This window comes from Oncorhynchus masou, chromosome 12 (assembly GCF_036934945.1).
Source record: "Oncorhynchus masou masou isolate Uvic2021 chromosome 12, UVic_Omas_1.1, whole genome shotgun sequence".
Classification (NCBI taxonomy): domain Eukaryota; kingdom Metazoa; phylum Chordata; class Actinopteri; order Salmoniformes; family Salmonidae; genus Oncorhynchus; species Oncorhynchus masou.
In genome coordinates, this window is record NC_088223.1 from 17,014,842 (window position 1) to 17,035,663 (window position 20,822).

At 44.1% G+C, this 20,822-nt stretch overlaps 1 protein-coding gene across 1 annotated transcript; it reads right to left on the minus strand.

Moving 5' to 3' along the window:
- Nucleotides 1-2,502: 2,502 nt before the first annotated feature.
- Nucleotides 2,503-15,864, minus strand: LOC135549614 (protein QNR-71-like). Its single transcript, XM_064979736.1, has 12 exons — nt 15,722-15,864; nt 14,881-15,018; nt 14,643-14,786; nt 11,475-11,648; nt 9,921-10,082; nt 7,199-7,489; nt 6,910-6,975; nt 6,477-6,779; nt 6,061-6,166; nt 5,671-5,897; nt 3,603-3,693; nt 2,503-3,167 (listed from the first exon to the last, which is right to left on the minus strand). Exons 1-12 carry the CDS (start codon nt 15,789-15,791, stop codon nt 3,020-3,022), a joined length of 1,920 nt encoding a protein of 639 aa, XP_064835808.1. The 5' UTR covers nt 15,792-15,864; the 3' UTR covers nt 2,503-3,019.
- Between the last annotated feature and the right edge of the window lie 4,958 nt (nt 15,865-20,822).

The window sequence follows — 20,822 nt, forward strand, 5'->3', positions numbered from 1 at the left end:
ATACCATATAATGACCCAAAAAACTAGTTTTTAAACCCATTTAAGCAAATTTATAAAAAAATTAAATCCCATTCACCTAAGTATTCAGACCCTTTACTCAATACTTTGTTGAAGCACCTTTGGCAGTAATTACAGCCTCGAGTCTTCTTGGGTATGACGCTACAAGCTTGGCATACCTGTATTTCTCATATTATCCTCTGCAGATCTTCTCAAGCTCTATCAGGTTGGATGGGGAGCATTGCTATACGCCTATTTTCAGGTCTCTCCAGAGATATACGATTGGGTTCAAGTCCAGGCTCTGGCTGGGCCACTCAAGGACATTGAGACTTGTCCCGAAGCAACTCCTGTGTTGTCTTGGCTGTGTGCTTAGGGTCATTGTTCTGTTGGAAGGTGAACCTTCGCTCTAGTCTGAGGTACTGAGTGCTCTGGACAAGGTTTTCATCAAGGACCTCTGTACTTTCCCTCAATTCATCATAGGGATGGTGCCAGGTTTCCTCCAGATGTGACGCTTGGCATTCAGGCCAAAGAGTTCAATCTTGGTTTCATCAGACAAGATAATATTTTTTTCTCATGGTCAAGAGTCTTTTAGGTGCCTTTTGGCAAACTCCAAGCAGGCTGTTATGTGTTTTACTGAGTGGCTTCCATCTGGCCACTACCATAAAGGCGTGATTGGTGGAGTGCTACAGAAATGGTTATCCACAGAGAAACTCTGAAGCTCTGTCAGTGACCATCGGGTTCTTGGTCACTTCCCTGACCAAGGCCCTTCTCTCGATTGCTCAGTTTGGCCGGGCGGCCAGCTCTAGGAAGAGTCTTGGTTCCAGACTGTGTACTTGGGGACCTTCAATGCTGCAAACGTTTTGGTACCCTTCCCCAGATCTGTGCCTCGACAAAATCCAGTTTCGGAGCGCTAAGAACAATTCCTTCGACCTCATGGCTTGGTTATTTTCTTTTGACATGCACTGTCAAATGTGATACCTTCTATAGACAGGTGTCTTTCCAAATGATGTCCAATCAAATGAATTTACCACAGGTGGACTCCAAGTTGTATGAACATCTCAACATCTATGAACATCTCAATGGAAACAGGATGCACCTGAGCTCAATTTTGAGTCTCATAGCAAAGGGTCTGAATACTTATGTAAATAAGATTTCATTTTTATTTCTAATACATTTGAAAAAGTCTAAACCTGTTCTCGCATTATGGAGTATTGTATGTAGATTGAGGGGGAAAAATGTATTTAATCCATTGTAGAATAAGACTAACGTAACAATGTGGAAAAAGTCAAGGGGTCTGAATACTTTCTGAATGCACTGTGTAAGACCAGTGTAAAGAATACAAATATTCTTAAACATGCATCCTGTATGCAACAAAACAATAAAATACACTTTTTTGCCTATATGCAAAGCCTTATGTTTGGAGCAAACACATCACTCATTTTTAAGCATGGTGGCTGCATCATGTAATGGGTTTGCTTGACATTGGCAAATTCCGTGAAAAGAAATGGGATGGAGCTAAGCACAGGTAAAATCCTAGAGGAAAACCTGCTTCAGTCTGCTTTCTACCAGACACTGGACAATTAACTAACCTTTCAGCAGGACATTAAGCCCAAATGTACACTGGAGTTACCAAGAAGACGGTGAATGTTCCGGATTTACCAAGAAGACTGTGAATGTTCCGGATTTACCAAGAAGACTGTGAATGTTCCGGATTTACCAAGAAGACTGTGAATGTTCCGGATTTACCAAGAAGACTGAATGTTCCGGAGTTACCAAGAAGACTGTGAATGTTACGGATTTACCAAGAAGACTGTGAATGTTCCGGAGTTACCAAGAAGACTGTGAATGTTACGGATTTACCAAGAAGACTGTGAATGGTACGGATTTACCAAGAAGACTGTGAATGTTCCGGAGTTACCAAGAAGACTGTGAATGTTCCGGAGTTACCAAGAAGACTGTGAATGTTACGGATTTACCAAGAAGACTGTGAATGTTACGGATTTACCAAGAAGACTGTGAATGTTCCGGAGTTACCAAGAAGACTGTGAATGTTACGGATTTACCAAGAAGACTGTGAATGTTACGGATTTACCAAGAAGACTGTGAATGTTACGGAGTTACCAAGAAGACTGTGAATGTTCCGGAGTTACCAAGAAGACTGTGAATGTTCCGGAGTTACCAAGAAGACTGTGAATGTTACGGATTTACCAAGAAGACTGTGAATGTTACGGAGTTACCAAGAAGACTGTGAATGTTCCGGAGTTACCAAGAAGACTGTGAATGTTCCGGATTTACCAAGAAGACTGCGAATGTTCCTGAGCTGCCAAGTTACACATGACTTATCTGCTTGAAAACTATGGCTGTCTAGCCCTGATCCTCAACACCTTGACAGAGCTTAAATATATTTTTTTTAATGGGAAAATATTGCACAACAGATGTGCAAAGCTGTAATCACCGCGACAGGTGATTCTAACATGTATTGACTTGGGGTGAATACTTATCCAATCAAGGTATGTAAGTGTTTTATTTTTCATTCATCTTTAAAATATAGTATTGTGTAGACTGTTGACAAATTACAATGAAATCCATTTTAATCCCACTTTGTAACACAAAATGTGAAGAAATCCAAGTAGGGTGTAGACTTCCTATAAACATACTTTTCTACAACAAAGTCAACTAAACAGAAAAGGCACTATTATTTTCATATTATCAAAAGTTAAGTGTTCCTCTTGCTATCTTATTAACAGTTGTTAGTTCTTAGTTATTGGTCTAGATATCATCTTTGTGATGCATTTATGAACGTGCTAAAATTAAACTTGGTACTGAAGAACCTCTGAGTAAAAATCCTGGGGCCTGTTAAGGATTATATAAAGTTGCAGAACATTGAGATAGAAATGTATTGTGTAGAACAGATATGCTTGTCTGTCAGGTACGAAAGCGAATCCAGTTATTTCTATCTGCACCTTTCAAAATGTTCCACACCCCAAATTTGCAGCCTGTGGCTCTAGTACCATGGGTGGGTCTACATGGGGTGTCTGTCCGACAGCAGGCGGCGACTCTCCTCGTTGGTGGGGAATATTACCTCCCTCAGCCGGCCCATACGACCACCAACATGGCCACTGGCGTCCTCCACCAGGGACCTCCTCACCCGCTTGTAGACTTTATAGCGCCTGGGAGGGGAGAGACAGATGGATGGGAGGAGGAGAGAGATAAGACGGAGGGGAGCGAGAGATGGAGGGGGAGGGGAGCGAGAGATGGAGGGGGAGGGGAGCGAGAGATGGAGGGGAGCGAGAGATGGAGGGGGAGGTGAGGGAGGGAGTGAGGGAGGAGAGGTGGGGGAGTGAGGGAGGAGAGATGGGGTGGGGGAGTGAGGGAGGAGAGATGGGGTGGGAGAGTGAGGGAGGAGAGATGGGGTGGGAGAGTGAGGGAGGAGAGATGGGGTGGGAGAGTGAGGGAGGGGGAGTGAGTGAGGGAGGAGGGGTTGAGGGAGAAGGAGAGTCGAGGAGGAGTGGACAGAGATAGGGGGATAGGGGAAAGAGATGAAGTGGGGGAGATGAGTAAGGGAAACTGAGTGTGCACAAGTAATACTGAGTGGCTTGACTTACTTGTAGACCATGAAGGCAGTGAAGGCAAAGATGGCTACCAGAATAGCACTGGAGGAGAGGACAACCTCTGCAGCATGAGGAGCTTTAGACTCTACAAACAGATGGGGGGAGAAACAAAAATGTGAGGGAAATTGACAGAGTGAAAGAGCGGTGGGATGAATCGAGGGGAGTCGAGAATCAAAGGGGTGAGGGATGGAAAGAAGTGGAGAGAGGTGGGATGAGATTAGGAGATAAATAAACCACTTTAATATCAGGTGTAAACTGTGCCTCAATACCATCAAACGAAACAAACTTCAAAATGAAAATCCCATCTATGGCTGTGGATTTATACACATTCACAACATTGTATCCCAAATGGCACCCTACTCCCTATATAGTGATCTACATTGACCAGGGCCCATCCATACGACAAACTATTCACTATATACAGTGCACAAGGAAAGTATTCAGACCACTTCATATTTTCCAAATATTGTTGTTAGAGCCTTATTCTAAAATGGATTGTATAAAACAAAAATCCTCATCAATCTCCACACAATGCCTCATAATGAAAAAGTGAACAGGTTTTAAAATGTTTTGCAAATGTATTCAAATTAAAAAACAGAAATACCTTATTTACATAAGTATTCAGACCTTTTGCTATGAGACTCGAAATTGAGCTCAGGTGCATCCTGCTTCCATTGATCATCATTGAGATGTTTCAACAACTTGATTTACCTGTGGTAAATTCAATTGATTGGACATGACTTGGAAATGCACACACCTGTCTATTGAAGGTCCCACAGTTGACAGTGCATTTCAGAGCAAAATCCAAGCCATGAGATCGAAGGAACTGTCCGTAGAGCTCCGAGACAGGATTGTGTTGAGGCACAGATCTGGGGAAGGGTACCAAAAATGTTCTGCAGCGTTGAAGGTCCCCAAGAACACATTGGCCTCCATCTTTTTTAAATGGAAGTTTGGAACCACCAAGACTCTTCCTGGAGCTGGCCGCCCAGCCAAACTAAGCAATCGGGGGAGAAGGGTCTTGGTCAGGGAGGTGACCAAGACCCCGATGGTCACTCTGACAGAGCTCCAGAGTTCCTCCAGAAGGACAACCATCTCTGCAGCACTCAACCAATCAGGCATTTATGGTAGAGTGGGCAGACAGAAGCCACTCCTCAGTAAAAACACATGACAGCCTGCTCTTTGCCAAAAGACACCTATAGGAATCTCAGACCATGAGAAACAAGACTCTCTGGTCTGATGAAACCAAGAATTAACTCTTTGGCCTGAATGCCAAGCGTCATGTCTGGAGGAAACCTGGCACCATCACTACGGTGAAGCATGGTGATGGCAGCATCATGCCGTGGGGATATTTTTCAGCAGCAGGGACTGGTAGACTAGTCAGGATCAAGGGAAAGATGAATGAATAAAAGTACAGAGATCCTTGATGAAAACCTGCTCCAGAGCACTCAGCCCCTCAGACTGAGGAGAAGGTTCACCTTCCAAGAGGACAACGACCCTAAGCACACAGTCAAGACAACGCAGGAGTGGCTTCGGGAGTCTCTGAATGTCCTTGACTGGCCCAGCCAGAGCCTGGACTTAAACCCGATAGAACAACTCTGGAGAGACCTGAAAATAACTGTGCAGCGACGCTCCCCATCCAACCTAACAGAGCAGGTGTGCCAAGATTGTAGCATCATACCCAAGAAGACTCAAGGCTGTATTTGCTGCCAAAGGTGCTTCAACAAAGTACCGAGTAAAGGGTCTGAATACTTATGTAAATGTGTCATTTCAGCTTTTTATTTTTTATAATTAAAAAAAAAATGTTAAAGAAAATTCTAAAAACAGGTTTTTGCTTTGTCATTATGGGGTATTGTGATGTCATTATGGGGTATTGTGATGTCATTATGGGGTATTGTGTGTAGATTGATGAGGGGGAAAAACTATTTAATCCATTTTAAAATACGGCTGTAATGTAAGAAAATTGGGAAAAAGTCAAGAGGTCTGAATACTTTCTGAATGCACTGTAGGGTGCCATTTGGGACTCAACCTGAATAAGACCCCAGGGTCTAGCCCTGTGACCTACCAGGTGTGTCAGGGTCAGTGTTGCTTATGGTGATGGTGGTGGTGATGGTGAGGGCCAGACTGCTGGCGTCCTCCAGGGTGATGTTGACACAGTAGGTCCCTGGCTCCAGGAAGGTCCTCCGCAGGCGCACCTCGCACTCCGACGATGGGGGCACGTCATCACACACGATGTTTCTCACCTGCTGGCAAGAGGGGTCCGAGACGATGGTGCAGGCTGAGGTGGGAGTGCTGGGGAAGGGGGAGAGGAGGAGAGAGGAGGGTGGTTATGGTAGGTGGATGGGGCAACTATGCAGTGGTTTGTGGGTTAATATTCATTACAAATTATATTTTTTACTAGTCCAAAAACATGTCTGAGGGTTGCCTTAGCCACATCCAATTGTGTTCCACTCACCTGCCCAGGCACTTGACCAGGAAGCTTATGTCAGTGTTGGTGACCTTGTCAGCAAACACGTCCAGGATCCGATTGGCTGGCTGGCTGTTGATGAAGTGCTTGGGTTCTGTGATTGGGTTAGGCATGGATGGAGAGATTAAAACATGCTTGGATTGAAGACTTTTCACAATGGGACAAATACTAACTTCCACTCCCATTGGCATCAATGCATGATTAAGTGAATATTTGTGTAGACATTGGCCAGTGGAACTTAGTATTTGCCCCTATGAGAGTGTTTATGGCCGAAATCCCACCCTATTCCCTATATAGTGCACTACTTTGACCAGAGACATATGGGAGCCTTATGGGCCCCAAAGTAGTGCACTATAAATGGAATATGATGACATTTGAGACACACCATATTCTCATCCACCCACCAATAATGGTGATGTTGGTCTGGAAGGTTCCGTAGAAGTAGCGGAAACAATCATTGCCTGCCAGATGTGCGTAGCGGAGCTGGGCCATGGGGGTGGGGCCAGCCGGCAGAGACATTGGGGTAGGGCCAGTGGGCAGGGACATGGGGGTCGGGCCAGCTAGCAAGAACTGTGCAAAAAGTTGTATTGGGTTGAACAGCGCCAAGGTCACGTCAGCAACCGTCGGGGGGAGGGGCTCTGTTGTCGGGAAGCCTGTAGTCATAGGAACAGGTGTGTTGGAGGCGGGTCTGGCAGTGGTTACTGGCACTGGAAACGAGACAGTGGAATTTGGACAGTTTATGTCAGCTGAATAGAACTAAACTCATAAGAGAAAACACTTCCTCATACACTCTGGCAGACACTTCTATTCAACTCACATTACAGAGGTCATTCTTACCAAAACCATGGGTTGTCTCCATTTTGCGAGTGCTGGCGTGAGTGCCAGGGGGAGGTGTGTGGGCCGCTGAAGGAGAGAAAAAGAGAGATGACATAACGCTTCAAAGACGGACATGGGGCTGCAGCGCAATCAGCTAAAACAACATTCCCCCAATGGTGCATACCTTATTCCAGGCTGGAGGGCCAGTAGTATCGTGAAGGATGGAGCTCGTCAATGTGTACTATGTACTTCTAGGTTTGTGTACCTGCAATATCCACTGAAGTGAAGTGTGTGACTCAAGTGTGCGTACCTGTAGTTTGCGTGGGCGGAGGACATGGGATCTTGAACGTGGCCTCCACCCTCAGCTTCACGTTGACATCTCCTACCGCACTGTAGGAGTGAGTGGCCACGTTGCTATGGGTGACCAGCTGGTTGCCGTCCTTGAAGTCCCAGATGTAGTCGACGGCGTCTGCGGTCTTCAGGTAGTCACTAGGGTCGTGAACGGACACACTGAACACAACTTCCTCGCCACGCACAAATACGCTGTCCGACAGGTTGGCTGATGCCTTCTGGGAAATATTCACAGCCACTGGGATCTTGTCTGTGGATGGGTAAAGGTTAACGAGAAACCCTCAGACATGACACGTCCGTTCATCTATCTGTATCCAGTGCTTCATTTGTAAATCGGGAGGTCCCGGAACACATAGGGTGTGTTTGTAAATTCTCTCTGGTTATCTACTCTGATTTCAGAGCACTCACGTCTGAGTGTACCAGAGTGCAGAATAACTGATGAATTTACAAACGAGCAATGGAATATGACCGGTGTCAGTGAATGTCAGCAAAAAAAATAATAATGAAATCGTTGCCAGCAGCACAGTTAGTCACCAACACTCTGGATAACATGAAAACTGCCTAACCAGCTCTGCTAGAGAGGTTAAAATGGTCAGGGTGAGGTGATCTCTCATTTGTGACCAGAAGTAGCTAGCTAGCAAACTAACTTTAGCCAGTTATCTTGGGTGCTTGACTTCCGTCGTGAGGTCAGAACGCACGGATCAACCCTACTCATCGGCCAGAGCGCCCTATGAGCGAAACACTCTTAATTTACCAACAGATAATCTGACAACACTCTGAATTTACGAACACACCCATAGTGGGGGGTGAGTGCAGCACACAGAGTAAACAGCCAAGTAACCTACTTAGATGTCACTGCAGTAAACCCACACACTTGAGATTAGCTGTGGGGTTTACACAAGTCCAAAATTCTTATAGCCTCATTTTCTAGACATCAATGTACAGCGACATTTACATCACTGTAGAACACAAGTCATATGCATTTGCGTTTGGATGATGTGTAAGAGAGACTATGCCTGCGTTCCAATCAGCAAAATCCCTGACTCCCTATGGCTAGTCAGAGTTGATTGAATAAGTGAAAGCAAAGTGCTAAAGCTGCACCCGACTAAGGGCTTGGTGACCTATAAGATGTACAAGGGGAAGGGCTTGGTGACCTATAAGATGTACAAGGGGAGGGGCTTGGTTCCCTATAAGATGTACAAGGGGAGGGACTTGGTGTCCTATAAGATGTACAAGGGGAGGGGCTTGGTGACCTATAAGTTGTACAAGGGGAAGGGCTTGGTGTCCTATACGATGTACAAGGGGAGGGACTTGGTGTCCTATACGATGTACAAGGGGAGGGGCTTGGTGTCCTATAATATGTACAAGGGGAGGGGCTTGGTGTCCTATAAGATGTACAAGGGGAGGGGCTTGGTGTCCTATAAGATGTACAAGGGGAGGGGCTTGGTGTCCTATAAGATGTACAAGGGGAGGGGCTTGGTGTCCTATAAGATGTACAAGGGGAGGGGCTTGGTGTCCTATAAGATGTACAAGGGGAGGGGCTTGGTGACCTATAAGTTGTACAAGGGGAGGGGCTTGGTGACCTATAAGATGTACAAGGGGAGGGGCTTGGTGTCCTATAATATGTACAAGGGGAGGGGCTTGGTGTCCTATAAGATGTACAAGGGGAAGGGCTTGATGTCCTATAATATGTACAAGTGGAAGGGCTTGGTGACCTATAAGATGTACAAGGGGAGGGGCTTGGTGTCCTATAATATGTACAAGGGGAGGGGATTGGTGTCCTATAAGATGTACAAGGGGAGGGGCTTGATGTCCTATAATATGTACAAGGGGAGGGGCTTGGTGACCTATAATATGTACAAGGGGAGGGGCTTGGTGACCTATAAGATGTACAAGGGGAAGGGCTTGGTGTCCTATAAGATGTACAAGGGGAAGGGCTTGGTGTCCTATAAGATGTACAAGGGGAAGGGCTTGGTGTCCTATAAGATGTACAAGGGGAAGGGCTTGGTGTCCTATAATATGTACAAGGGGAAGGGCTTGGTGTCCTATAAGATGTACAAGGGGAAGGGCTTGGTGTCCTATAAGATGTACAAGGGGAAGGGCTTGGTGTCCTATAAGATGTACAAGGGGAAGGGCTTGGTGTCCTATAAGATGTACAAGGGGAAGGGCTTGGTGTCCTATAAGATGTACAAGGGGAAGGGCTTGGTGTCCTATAAGATGTACAAGGGGAAGGGCTTGGTGTGCTATAAGATGTACAAGGGGAAGGGCTTGGTGTCCTATAAGATGTACAAGGGGAAGGGCTTGGTGTCCTATAAGATGTACAAGGGGAAGGGCTTGGTGTCCTATAAGATGTACAAGGGGAAGGGCTTGGTGTCCTATAAGATGTACAAGGGGAAGGGCTTGGTGTCCTATAAGATGTACAAGGGGAAGGGCTTGGTGTCCTATAAGATGTACAAGGGGAAGGGCTTGGTGTGCTATAAGATGTACAAGGGGAAGGGCTTGGTGTCCTATAAGATGTACAAGGGGAAGGGCTTGGTGTCCTATAAGATGTACAAGGGGAAGGGCTTGGTGTCCTATAAGATGTACAAGGGGAAGGAAGGATAGTAGATGGGAGGAAGAAAGGTTGCTGATTGAGATACGTGATGCATGGAGAGTAGACGTAGTGTATACAGCGAACTCACCTGTGACAAAGAAGACTGCCTTGTCGGTGGCCAGGGGGCTGTACTTCCTGCGCTCGCGTTTCCTGTACACCATGACCTCCATCAGCTCCGCCCCCAAAATTATGTCACTGGTGTTCACTGTTAGGGTGGAAGAGGAGCCATCACACGTCTCAGAGTACTGACCTGGGGGAGGGAGAGAGAGGGAGGGAGAGATGGAGGGAGGGAGGATGGAAGGAGGGATGGAAGGAGGGAAGGAGGAAGGGAGGAGAGAAAGAGGGAGGGAAGGAAGAAGGAAGGAGAGATAGAGGGAGGGAGGATGGAGGGAGGGAGGGAGGGAGGGAGGGAGGGAGGGAGGGAGGGAGGGAGGGAGGGAGGGAGGGAGAAAGAAAGAAAGAAAGAAAGAAAGAGAGAGAGAGAGAGAGAGGAAGGAGGAAGAAAGGAAGGAGAGATAGATGGAAGGAAGGAGAGAGAGAGGGAGGGAAGGAGGAAGGAAGGAGGGATAGAGGTAGGGAAGGAGGAAGGAAGGAGGGATAGAGGGAGGGAAGGAGGAAGGAAGGAAGGAGGGATAGAGGGAGGCAGGGAGGAAGGAAGGAGAGATGATGGGAGGGAGGGAGGGAGTTGAGATAGAGGGAAGGATGGAGGGAGGAGGGAAGGAGGAAGGAAGGAAGGAGGGATAGAGGGAGGCAGGGAGGAAGGAAGGAGAGATGATGGGAGGGAGGGAGGGAGTTGAGATAGAGGGAAGGATGGAGGGAGGAGGGAAGTAGAGAGGAAGGAGGGAAGGAGAGATGAGGGAGGGAGGGGGAACAAGAGATGGAGGGAGGAATCAGAGTGCAGAAAGAGTTTGAATAATAGCAGATCTCCATCTCTAAGCACCTGCCTCCTTACCTTTAATAGAGCTCATCTAATCAATCAAATTCAATAAATTGTATTTATAAAGCTTTTTTTACATCAGCCGATGTCACAAAGTGCTTATACAGAAACCCAGCCTAAAACCCCAAACAGCAAGCAATGCAGATTGAAGCACGGTGGCTAGGAAAAACTCCCTAGAAAGGCAGGAACCTAGAAAGAAACCTAAAGAGGAAGCAGGCTCTGAGGGGTGGCCAGTCCTCTTCTGGCTGTGCCAGGTGGAGGTTATAACAGAACATGGCCAAGATGTGCAAACGTCCATAGATGACCTGCAGGGTCAAATAATAATAATCACAGTGGTTGTAGAGGGTGAAACAGGTCAGCACCTCAGGAGTAAATGTCAGTTGGCTTTTCATAGCTGAGCATTCAGGTCGAGACAGCAGGTGCGGTAGAGAGAGAGTTGAAAACAGCAGGTCTGGGACAAGGTAGCACGTCCGGTGAACAGGTCAGGGTTCCATAGCCGCAGGCAGAACAGTTGAAACTGGAGCAGCAGCACAACCAGGTGGACTGGGGACAGCAAGGAGTCATCAGGCCAGGTAGTCCTGAAGCATGGTCCTAGGGCTCAGGTCCTCCGGGAGGACAGGGAGAGGGACATGGTGCATGTATATGTGTGTTTATGACTGTGTGCATGTCTATGGGTAATTGACTGTGTTTGAGTGAGACTCTTACCCATGGAGTGCCATACGTAGACATAGCCCTTGTGTCTCCAGTCGTTGCTCTGAGGGAAGGGTTTCCCATCTGGGAAGACGTTACATCTCTTCAGGTCAGTACACTTTCCAAAGCCGTAGTCATCTAGCCAGGAGGTCCAGTTAAATACATAGCCAGACTTAAGCTGACTGTTAGCTTGAATAGGGCAGTGGAGGGGAGAATTACAGTCAATTCACAGAATGTAGTACACCCAAGCCTATTTCATGTCTCAATGTTGAGTTATTCAGTTTTTATGAATGCTTAATTGCTGATTGTATAATGATCTTGTAATCAGCTGTTGTGTGTGTGTTTTTTTTATGTGCAGGGGCGTACTTAGTGATTTCACAATCCCCAAGTGACTATGGGAGGCGCACAGTACTACATAGAGCCATGGCTACATGGAACTCTATTCCACATCAAGTAACTGATGCAAGCAGTAGAATCACAATTTAAAAACAGATAAAAATACACCTTGTGGAACAGAGTACTGTGAAGAGACACACAGGCACAGACACACACACACAGTTGAAGTTGGAAGTTTACATACACTAAGGTTGGAGTCATTTAAACTTGTTTTTCAACCACTCCACAAATTTCTTGTTAACAAACTATAGTTTTGGGAAGTCGGTTAGGACATCTACTTTGTGTATAACACAAGTAATTTTTCCAACAATTGTTTACAGACAGATTATTTAATTTATAATTCACTGTATCACAATTCCAGTGGGTCACAAGTTTACATGCACTAAGTTGACTGTGCCTTTAAACAGCTTGGAATATTCCAGAAAATGATGTCATGGCTTTAGAAGCTTTTGGTAGGCAAATTGACATCATTTGAGTCAATTGGAGGTGCACCTGTGGATGTATTTCAAGGCCTACCTTCAAACCCAGTGCCTCTTTGCTTGACATCATGGGAACATCAAAAGAAATCAGCCAAGACCTCAGAAAAAAAAGCGTAGACCTCCACAAGTCTGGTTCATCCTTGGGTGCAATTTCAAACGCCTGAAGGTACCACATTCATCTGTACAAACAATAATACGCAAGTATAAACACCATGGGACCACGCAGCCATCATACCGCTGAGGAAGGAGACTCGTTCTGTCTCCTAGAGATGAACGTACTTTGGTGCGAAAAGTGCAAATCAATCCCAGAACAACAGCAAAGGACCTTGTGAAGATGCTGGAGAAAACAGGAACAAAAGTATTGATATCCACAGTAAAACGAGTCCTGTATCGACATAACCTGAAAGGCTGCTCAGCAGGGAAGAAGCCACAGCTCCAAAACCGCCATAAAAAAGCCAGACTACGGTTTGCAACTGCACATGGGGACAAAGATCATACTTTTTGGAGAGATATCCTCTGGTCTGATGAAACAAAAATAGAACCGTTTGGCCATCATTATGTTTGGAGGAAAAAGGGGGAGGCTTGCTAGCTGAAGTACATCATCCCGACTGAAGCACGGGGGGCAGCATCATGTTGTGGGGGTGCTTTGCTGCAGGAGGGACTGGTGCGCTTCAGAAAATAGATGGCATCATGAGGGAGGAAAATTACGTGGATATATTGAAGCAACATCTCAAGACATCAGTCAGGAAGTTAAAGCTTGGTCGCAAATGGGTCTTCAAAATGGGCAGAGACCCCAAGCTTACTTCCAAAGTTGTGGCAAAGTGGCTTAAGGACAACAAAGTCAAGGCATTGGAGTGGCCTTCACAAAACCTTGACCTCAATCCTATAGAAAATTTGTGGACAGAACTGAAAAAATGTGTGCGAGCAAGGTGGCCTACAAACCTGACTCCGTTACACCAGCTCTGTCAGGAGGAATGGGCCAAAATTCACCCAATTTATTGTGGCAAGCTTGTAGAAGGCTACCCGAAACATTTGACCCAAGTTAAACAATTTAAAGGCAATGCTACCAAATACCAATTGAGTGTATGTAAACTTCTGATCCACTGGGAATGTGTTGAAAGAAATAAAAGCTGAAATAAATAATTATCTCAACTATTATTCTGACATTTCACATTCTTAAAATAAACTGGTGATCCTAACTGACCTAAGACAGGGAATTTTTACTCTGATTAAATGTCAGGAATTGTGAAAAACGGAGTTTAAATATATTTGGCTAAGGTGTATGTAAACTTCCGACCTCAACTGTACACATGATAACTCACACACTCTACACATAGGTAGACGTGGATTTTGTATTGTAGATATGTGGTAGTAGAGTAGTGGCCTGAGAGAACACACTATGTGTTGTGAAAGGTTTTATAAAATGTAATGTCATATTTTTATTGTATATAACTGCCATAATGTTGCTGGACCCCAGGAAGAGTATCTGCTGCCTAGGCAGCAGCTAATGGAGATCCTTAATAAATACAATACAATACAATGTGGAGGCCCCAGGCAGAGGCCAGACTGAGGACACTGAGGAACACATTTTGAGAATGGGTTTTGTCATGAAGACATTTAATTTAACTGTAAAAATGTATCACCTTTTAATGTGCCATGAACACAACCAGCTTTCATCTGATTTTCAAACAAATCACTTCAAAAAATAGGTTACCTTTGCACATTCATCCAAAATAATTGCAGGATCCGAACAGTGCACTGTATATCTTCCAACTTTTCATCAATTCGCATGTAGCTGAAACTATCTCATAGGAGAACGTCTATTCTAAATTCAACATCTATTCTACCTTGGTTCAACGTAATTTAATTTATATTATCTGGAAACAACGTTGATTCAACCAGTGTGCCCAGTGGGACATGTCCTCTGCCTGGAGGACTACGGCAATATTATCAGCAGCACCTTATTATCAGCAGACCTGTCCTTTTACTAAAGAATGTAGGTCATTTTTCTGTTAAAAAAATGACATCTTTCTGTTTCTTCTCATTGCTGCAACTTAATTTCAGTGACAGTCATGTTTGCAATCATATCACGTGAAACAATGCACAGGAATGAGGCCACTTGATGATGAGAGGCCCGAGGTAATTGCCTATTCCTCCTCATGGTAAGTCCACCAAGGTGCATGTGTGTGTGCATGTCTGGGTGTCTCTGAGTGGGAGTGTGTAGGTTTGTTTGTGCTAGGTGCTTGTGTTGTGACAGTGCGTGTGTAGAGTGGTTTGTGGGAAGGACCTGAGGCCTCCAACTCCATACCATCTGGACAGTGCTCATCCCACACCAGCTCCCCGTTGGTGTCCTCCTTCTGACATGGCGGGTACTCCAGCTTGGCAGTGAATGACACCATAGAACCTTTGATTGCTGGACTGTCGCTGGTCAGGCGCACTTTGACGGGCTTACCTGGATCCGGAGGTGAAATTAGTTGATAAATGTTGTAATGTTTTAAAGTGGGAACGTTATAAACTTTATTTACATAATTTGACAAGGTGCTCACCTTTTCTCCGCGTTAGTTCCTTGGGACCAAAGGGTGGGTAGATATAGTCATCCCACGGGTTGCTGTCTGGGCTCCAACCAGGGATCGGCGGGAACTTCATCGATAATGAATGCTTGTGAGGGAACATGTCCCGGTAAGCTGAAAGAAAGAGGAAGGGAGAGAGAGTACAATTTTGTTTTGAGACTTAGGCCTATAGATTTATGGTTAAAATTGTGCTTTTAAAAACTTTGAAAAATCTATCTAATGTGAGCCCTAATGTAAGTTTATCTTGTTAATTCGTTTAAAAAGTATATTTCCTGACTGACCAGTGGAAAATATTTTGTTTAAAGTCGTGTTGTATACTGAATAAAAGTAACCTTTGGAAAATACAGATCTCAAAGTGCATGCGCGCAAATGGTGTAATTGGGCTCATGGGACTGTGACTGACAGGACAAGCGCACGGACGTTGGCAACGCAATAACAGCTCGCGCTTCTCTGAAATTCTTATGAGATGAGCAAGGTCAGAAGAAAACAATTAAAGGAGCGTTGCCTTTTCCTTGTAAATAGTATTTAGAAAACCACAGGGTAAACTGAAAAAAGGTATATAAATGTAAATGATTTCGACCTATAGTTATTTGAAAGACTTGACAGAGTGCAGTAATAAACCTTTATAGGCTGAAAATGACAAATAGAAAACAAACCGCATAGCAATTATCAATTAACAATGTAACAAGTATCCCTATATCATTTCAGTTGATCATTTGCCAAAACCGGATACTTCATCTGCATCCAAGCATCCTATACCGCAAAGCTGATTGATGGGCACAGCTAAAACCCAAAAAGCTAACAAAAATGTACTTACTTTTGAGTCCATTTGCTTGAGAAACGAAAACAGTGCAAGCCAGAACACACACATAATGTAAAGCTCCCATTTCGACTTTAATAAAAAGCTGCACCTCACGCAGACCCCACCAAAAACAGAACTGCTCCTTCACGCACACATGTATTCTCCCTTTCTTCCCCCGCGTGCCCCGAGTTCCATAATTTAATACAGGGCTGCATGCTCGCGCAAACATGTGATGTTGATAACAAGACGCATCTCATCCTTCATTAGGTCGCGAGCCTCATGTGGACCGTCTCAGTCCCCATCCCCTCTGCTCTGTCCTGTCTCTTACATTTAAAACACCTAAAACATGTCTCGTGTTCTCTCGTCACCTAAACAACAACATAAATAATAATTGACCAGTATCCAAGAAGTGGAAGAAGACTTGGAGGTCTGAAAGGGTAGAAGCTATACGCATGGGGTCAAATCCTAGTCCAATTTGGTGGAGGCTGTAGTTTTCAGAAGACTCCAGACGTCAACAAATTCGGATTTGTCTGGCTAAAAGGCCTATAGCCAGGTCTGGATTTGTATGAAGCATCGAAATTCATTGAAATAGAGACCCAAGCTATTTCACGAGTTATTGTAATAATTAAAATACCGAATATTATTTTATCAAAAATATTCGCATATTCTACTTAAAGCCTATTTTGAATCATGACAGTTCCTGTACATCTTGATCAAACAGAGCCTTTTAATTTTAATATTGCCTTATTACCGAGTTTTTTATTGATGGAGATAATATTTTCGAATGTGTTTTGTGTTGTTCAATCCTAACCATTTTTAAACAAAAGTCAATAACAATTTAGGTAAAACATCAAAAGAAAACAGATTTCGATAGGCTAATAAATACATATTTGTGTAGGCCTATAGCCTTTTCCTTAAAGGCAGCATTTCAACAGGAATGTGAAATTCCTGCATTCCTGTTGAAATGCTGCCTTTACGCACAAATTGCATAATCAAATAAATGACTTTATTCAACGTATATCTGACGAATTTTACAGCATAGGTCTTGGGACATTCTCCCAAATTCATGTCAACGCAGCGGTATAGGTCTGTACTGCCCTATGCAAACCGGAAAGTGTGCGGTTATCTTATGACGCGCGAGCCGTCTCGTTAACTCAGCCCAACCTGTGACGATCATCGTGACCGGCCATCAGTCTGCTGTCACGAGAACAGCTCCAGCGAGTGCAAAAACAAGGCAATGATACATCTGTCATGTAGCCTACAGTTGGCTAGTCTGTTGGTCTTTACAAATAGATTATTTCGATTCTTATCAAAAGTGTGTTTTATTTCATAAAAAACGGTTGCAATTTGTTATGGCATTTTGAGTGGTGTAGGGATTCTTTCTGTTAGTCATAAAAGTAGCTACAATTATGTATTTTTTAGCGAGAAAATACTGGATTATCATGAGAGTAGCCTAACTGGCACGTGGGAGGAATATTAATGACAGGTGGTCTGATGATTTGGTAACCCAGTGAAGTTGAGAAAGCTACTATGCCTGTTCTAGTCGTTATAGTCAATCATTTTGGTCCTGCCATCACGTGGTGCTGTTTGATGAATCCTAATGATAATTTAATAACGTTGTTTTTGACAAACTAACCCTCTATACTATCGAATTGGCCTATACTGTATGTCCCCTTAGTCAGACTCAATGGGTCATATTCAATCAATCCAAATCAGGCACTGGGTTCCTATATGACAAAACAAACATTATTGCTCTGAGAATTCATATTTTGGTCAATTAAATTAAAACACTTAACACCATTTGTGAAAACAATTCAAATGAATGATACAATTTCTCACTCCAAAATAACATACTCCTGTCTGTTTACTATTGTCACGCCTATGCCCACTCCGGTGCTCAACATTGCTGGTCTACTAACCACCTGCAATCTTCATTATGCACACCTGGACTTCCTCATCACATTGATTACCTTCCCTTTATTTAGCCCTCAGTAGTCTCAGTCATCAGGCAGTATTGGTTTGTTTTCATTTATGTTCTGTATGCTTCTCATATTTTGTTAATCTGCACCTCACCTTCTGCACCTGCGTATACACTACCAGGCAGAAGTTTTAGAACACCTACTCATTCAAGGTTTTTTCTTTCTTTTTTTTCTATTTTCTACATTGTAGAATAATAGTGAAGACATCAAAACTATGAAATAACACATATGGACTCATGTAGTAACCAAAAAAGTGTTAAACAAATCCAAACATATTTTATATTTGAGATTCTTTAAATAGCCACCCTTTGACTTGATAACAGCTTTGTACACACTTGGCATTATCTCAACCAATTTTGTGAGGAAGTCATATGGAATGCATTTAATTTAACAGGTGTGCCTTTGTAACATATGTTGATCGTACTCTCCTTGCATTGTGTTTTGTCCAAAGAAATCACCACAGCCAGTGGTCCCAGTTGAGTATTATTTATTATCTGCTGTTATTAAATAGGAAACAGCACGTTAGTTGTGCAGGGCTTGATGATGATGATGGCTGTCGATGGTAAAATCTGTAGCATGAAAACAACTATGTTAGCAGTGGGCTTATGTGACCAGCATGCTAGCTAACACACTTATATACAGAAATCATATACTAAAGCACATCCCAGAAAGCCCCTCAATCCCCGAACAGGTACCATAGACCCATACATGTATAAATCAGCAATGTACAGCAAACCTGTACACATTGTAAAATATAAAACCGTATTCAGAACGTGACCTACCCCTTGCATCACATTTTCATTACTGGGGAGAGTTGGCGTTCGGGATCTCCCCTATCTGCAAGCGAGGCCAATCACAACACGCCTTATTGTCACCAGAGTTGAACCAACCAATAAGAATGCTTGAACACTAAATACACCTTTCTTTAGAGGCAACTGGAAACATAACCAACCCTGTTACATTCTCCCATGCTAAATTACACTTGCATACTACAAAGAAACAAAACAAGGTATGCAATACCTTGCAATGCATATGTCACCAAATATTCCAGTGCAAAGACTATTCTCTACAGAGAATTAGGGGAATTCAAAGACCCCACAGGAAAACATGCCTGTTACATGTTCAGTACACTCAGTGACAATAAGAACCTCTGTCACGCCCTGACCTGACAGCCTTTTTATGTCTCTATTTGGTTTGGCCAGGGTGTGATTTGGGTGGGCATTCTATGTGTTGTATTTCTTTGTGTTTGGCCGAGTGTGGTTCCTAATCAGAGGCAGCTGTCTATCGTTGTCTCTGATTGGGAATCATACTTAGGTAGCCTTTTTCTCCCACCTATGTTGTGGGATCTTGTCCTTGTAGTGTTGCTGTTGAGCACTACAAGGCTGTACATTTTGTTGGTTAGCGCTTTCTTGTTTTTCATTAAAGAATATGATTAACCTACCCCACGCTGCATCTTGGTCTAATTCCACCAACGATGATCATTACAACCAAGACAGAAAAACCTTGGCCGACTTGACCTCTGACCCATTACCTCCATGGGGTCTCTTGAAAGTCAAAAAAAAAGAAAGGGCTTTCTACAGGAAATCTACAGGCCAACTTGGATTCTAATCCTATGCCCACACAGGTATTCTAATGAACTCTGTATGAAAAACCCTCTGTGTCTGCATAGTCTCTATAAGTCTCACTGGGCGTTTCCTAACCTGACCAGCCCCTGACCTGACAGGCCTAACGGAGTTATCATTATGTTTAACCTGTTCAACTACAACCACCATTGGTGAGTCACTGTCCACAGTCGGTGGATAGTCAAGGTCAAAGGTTCTGTGACTGTTGCTGGAGCTTGTGCTACCAGCGGCATCTTCAGAATGCCTTCCTTCTTCAGAGGGTTCGGACATTTCTTTTCCAAAGGTTAGCGCTGACACGCTTGTGGCACCCTCAGAATGTGGTGAGTTCTGAGGGTCCCTCGCCAGTGGCCCATCTTCCAGCACATCTGGGGTCTCTTTCAGAGGGCTCCGACTGTGTTTCCTCCGAGGTCTGTTCTAATACCCACACACTAGTCCTCTCACCAATGTCCATTTCTGGTATATAGTCCTCTATCTCCTCACTCTGAACCTCACGGTCTCCCGTATTAGGTGTCTCTAAGGCAGTGTCAGGGAGAGGCTAAAAGTTTACAGGCATTATCAGGTTACGGTGGACCGTTTTCTCCTGGCCAGTCGACATGTTCTGTATTTTGAAGATGTGGATGTCACAATTCTTCTCCGTAACAATATAGAGGTTGTTTTCCCAACGATCAGCCAGCTTCCTCTTTCCACGTTCACCTTTATTCACCAGCAGCACCCGATCACCGATCTCCACTGGAGCTCCTCTGATCTTCCTGTTGTAGAGGCCTGCATGCCTCTTCAGCTGTTTGGTTGCCCACACCTGTACCGTCTCCATGGCCTCCCTCAGCTCTCTCGTCAGGGACTCGATGTACTCGTCATAGTCTACAACCTTGTCTTGCAGCACATTTTCATACTGGGACTAAACAAAATACAATAATACAATATAAAATATAACGTGTAAATACCTGTTTCAATTAACAGGTGTGCCTTAAAGCTAATTTCCTTCTTAATGTTTGAGCCAATCAGTTGTTTTGTGGCAAGGTAGGGGGGTATACAGAAGACGGCTCTATTTGGTAAAATACCAAGTCCATATTATGGCAAGAACACCTCAAATAAGCAAAGAGAAACAACAGTCCATCATTACTTCAAGACATGGTCAGTCAATACAGAACATTTCAAGAACCATCAAGCGCTATGATGAAACTAGCTTTCATGAGGACTGCCACAGGAATGGAAGACCCAGAATGACCTCTTCTGCAGATAAGTTCATTAGAGTTAACTGCACCTCAGAAATGCAGCCCAAATAAATGTTTCACAGAGTTCAAGTAACAGACACATCTCAACATCAACTGTTCAGAGGAGACTGTGTCAATCAGGTCTTCATGGTCAAATTGCTGCAAAGAAACCACTACTAAAGGACACCAATAATAAGAAGAGACTTGCATGGGCTAATAAACATGAGCAATGGACATTAGACCGGCGGAAATTTGTCGTTTGGTCTGGAGTCCAAATTGGAGACTTTTATGTTCCAGCTGACAT

Bases quoted from the DNA above. Each gene is read 5' to 3' on its own strand.
- LOC135549614 (XM_064979736.1), bottom strand. From the start codon at position 15,791: ATGGGAGCTTTACATTATGTGTGTGTTCTGGCTTGCACTGTTTTCGTT. The intron at 15,019-15,721 runs GTAAGTACATTT...TCTTTCTTTCAG, and splicing joins TCAAGCAAATGGACTCAAAA to CTTACCGGGACATGTTCCCT. The intron at 6,780-6,909 runs GTAAGAATGACC...TCTCGTTTCCAG, and splicing joins GGAGACAACCCATGGTTTTG to TGCCAGTAACCACTGCCAGA.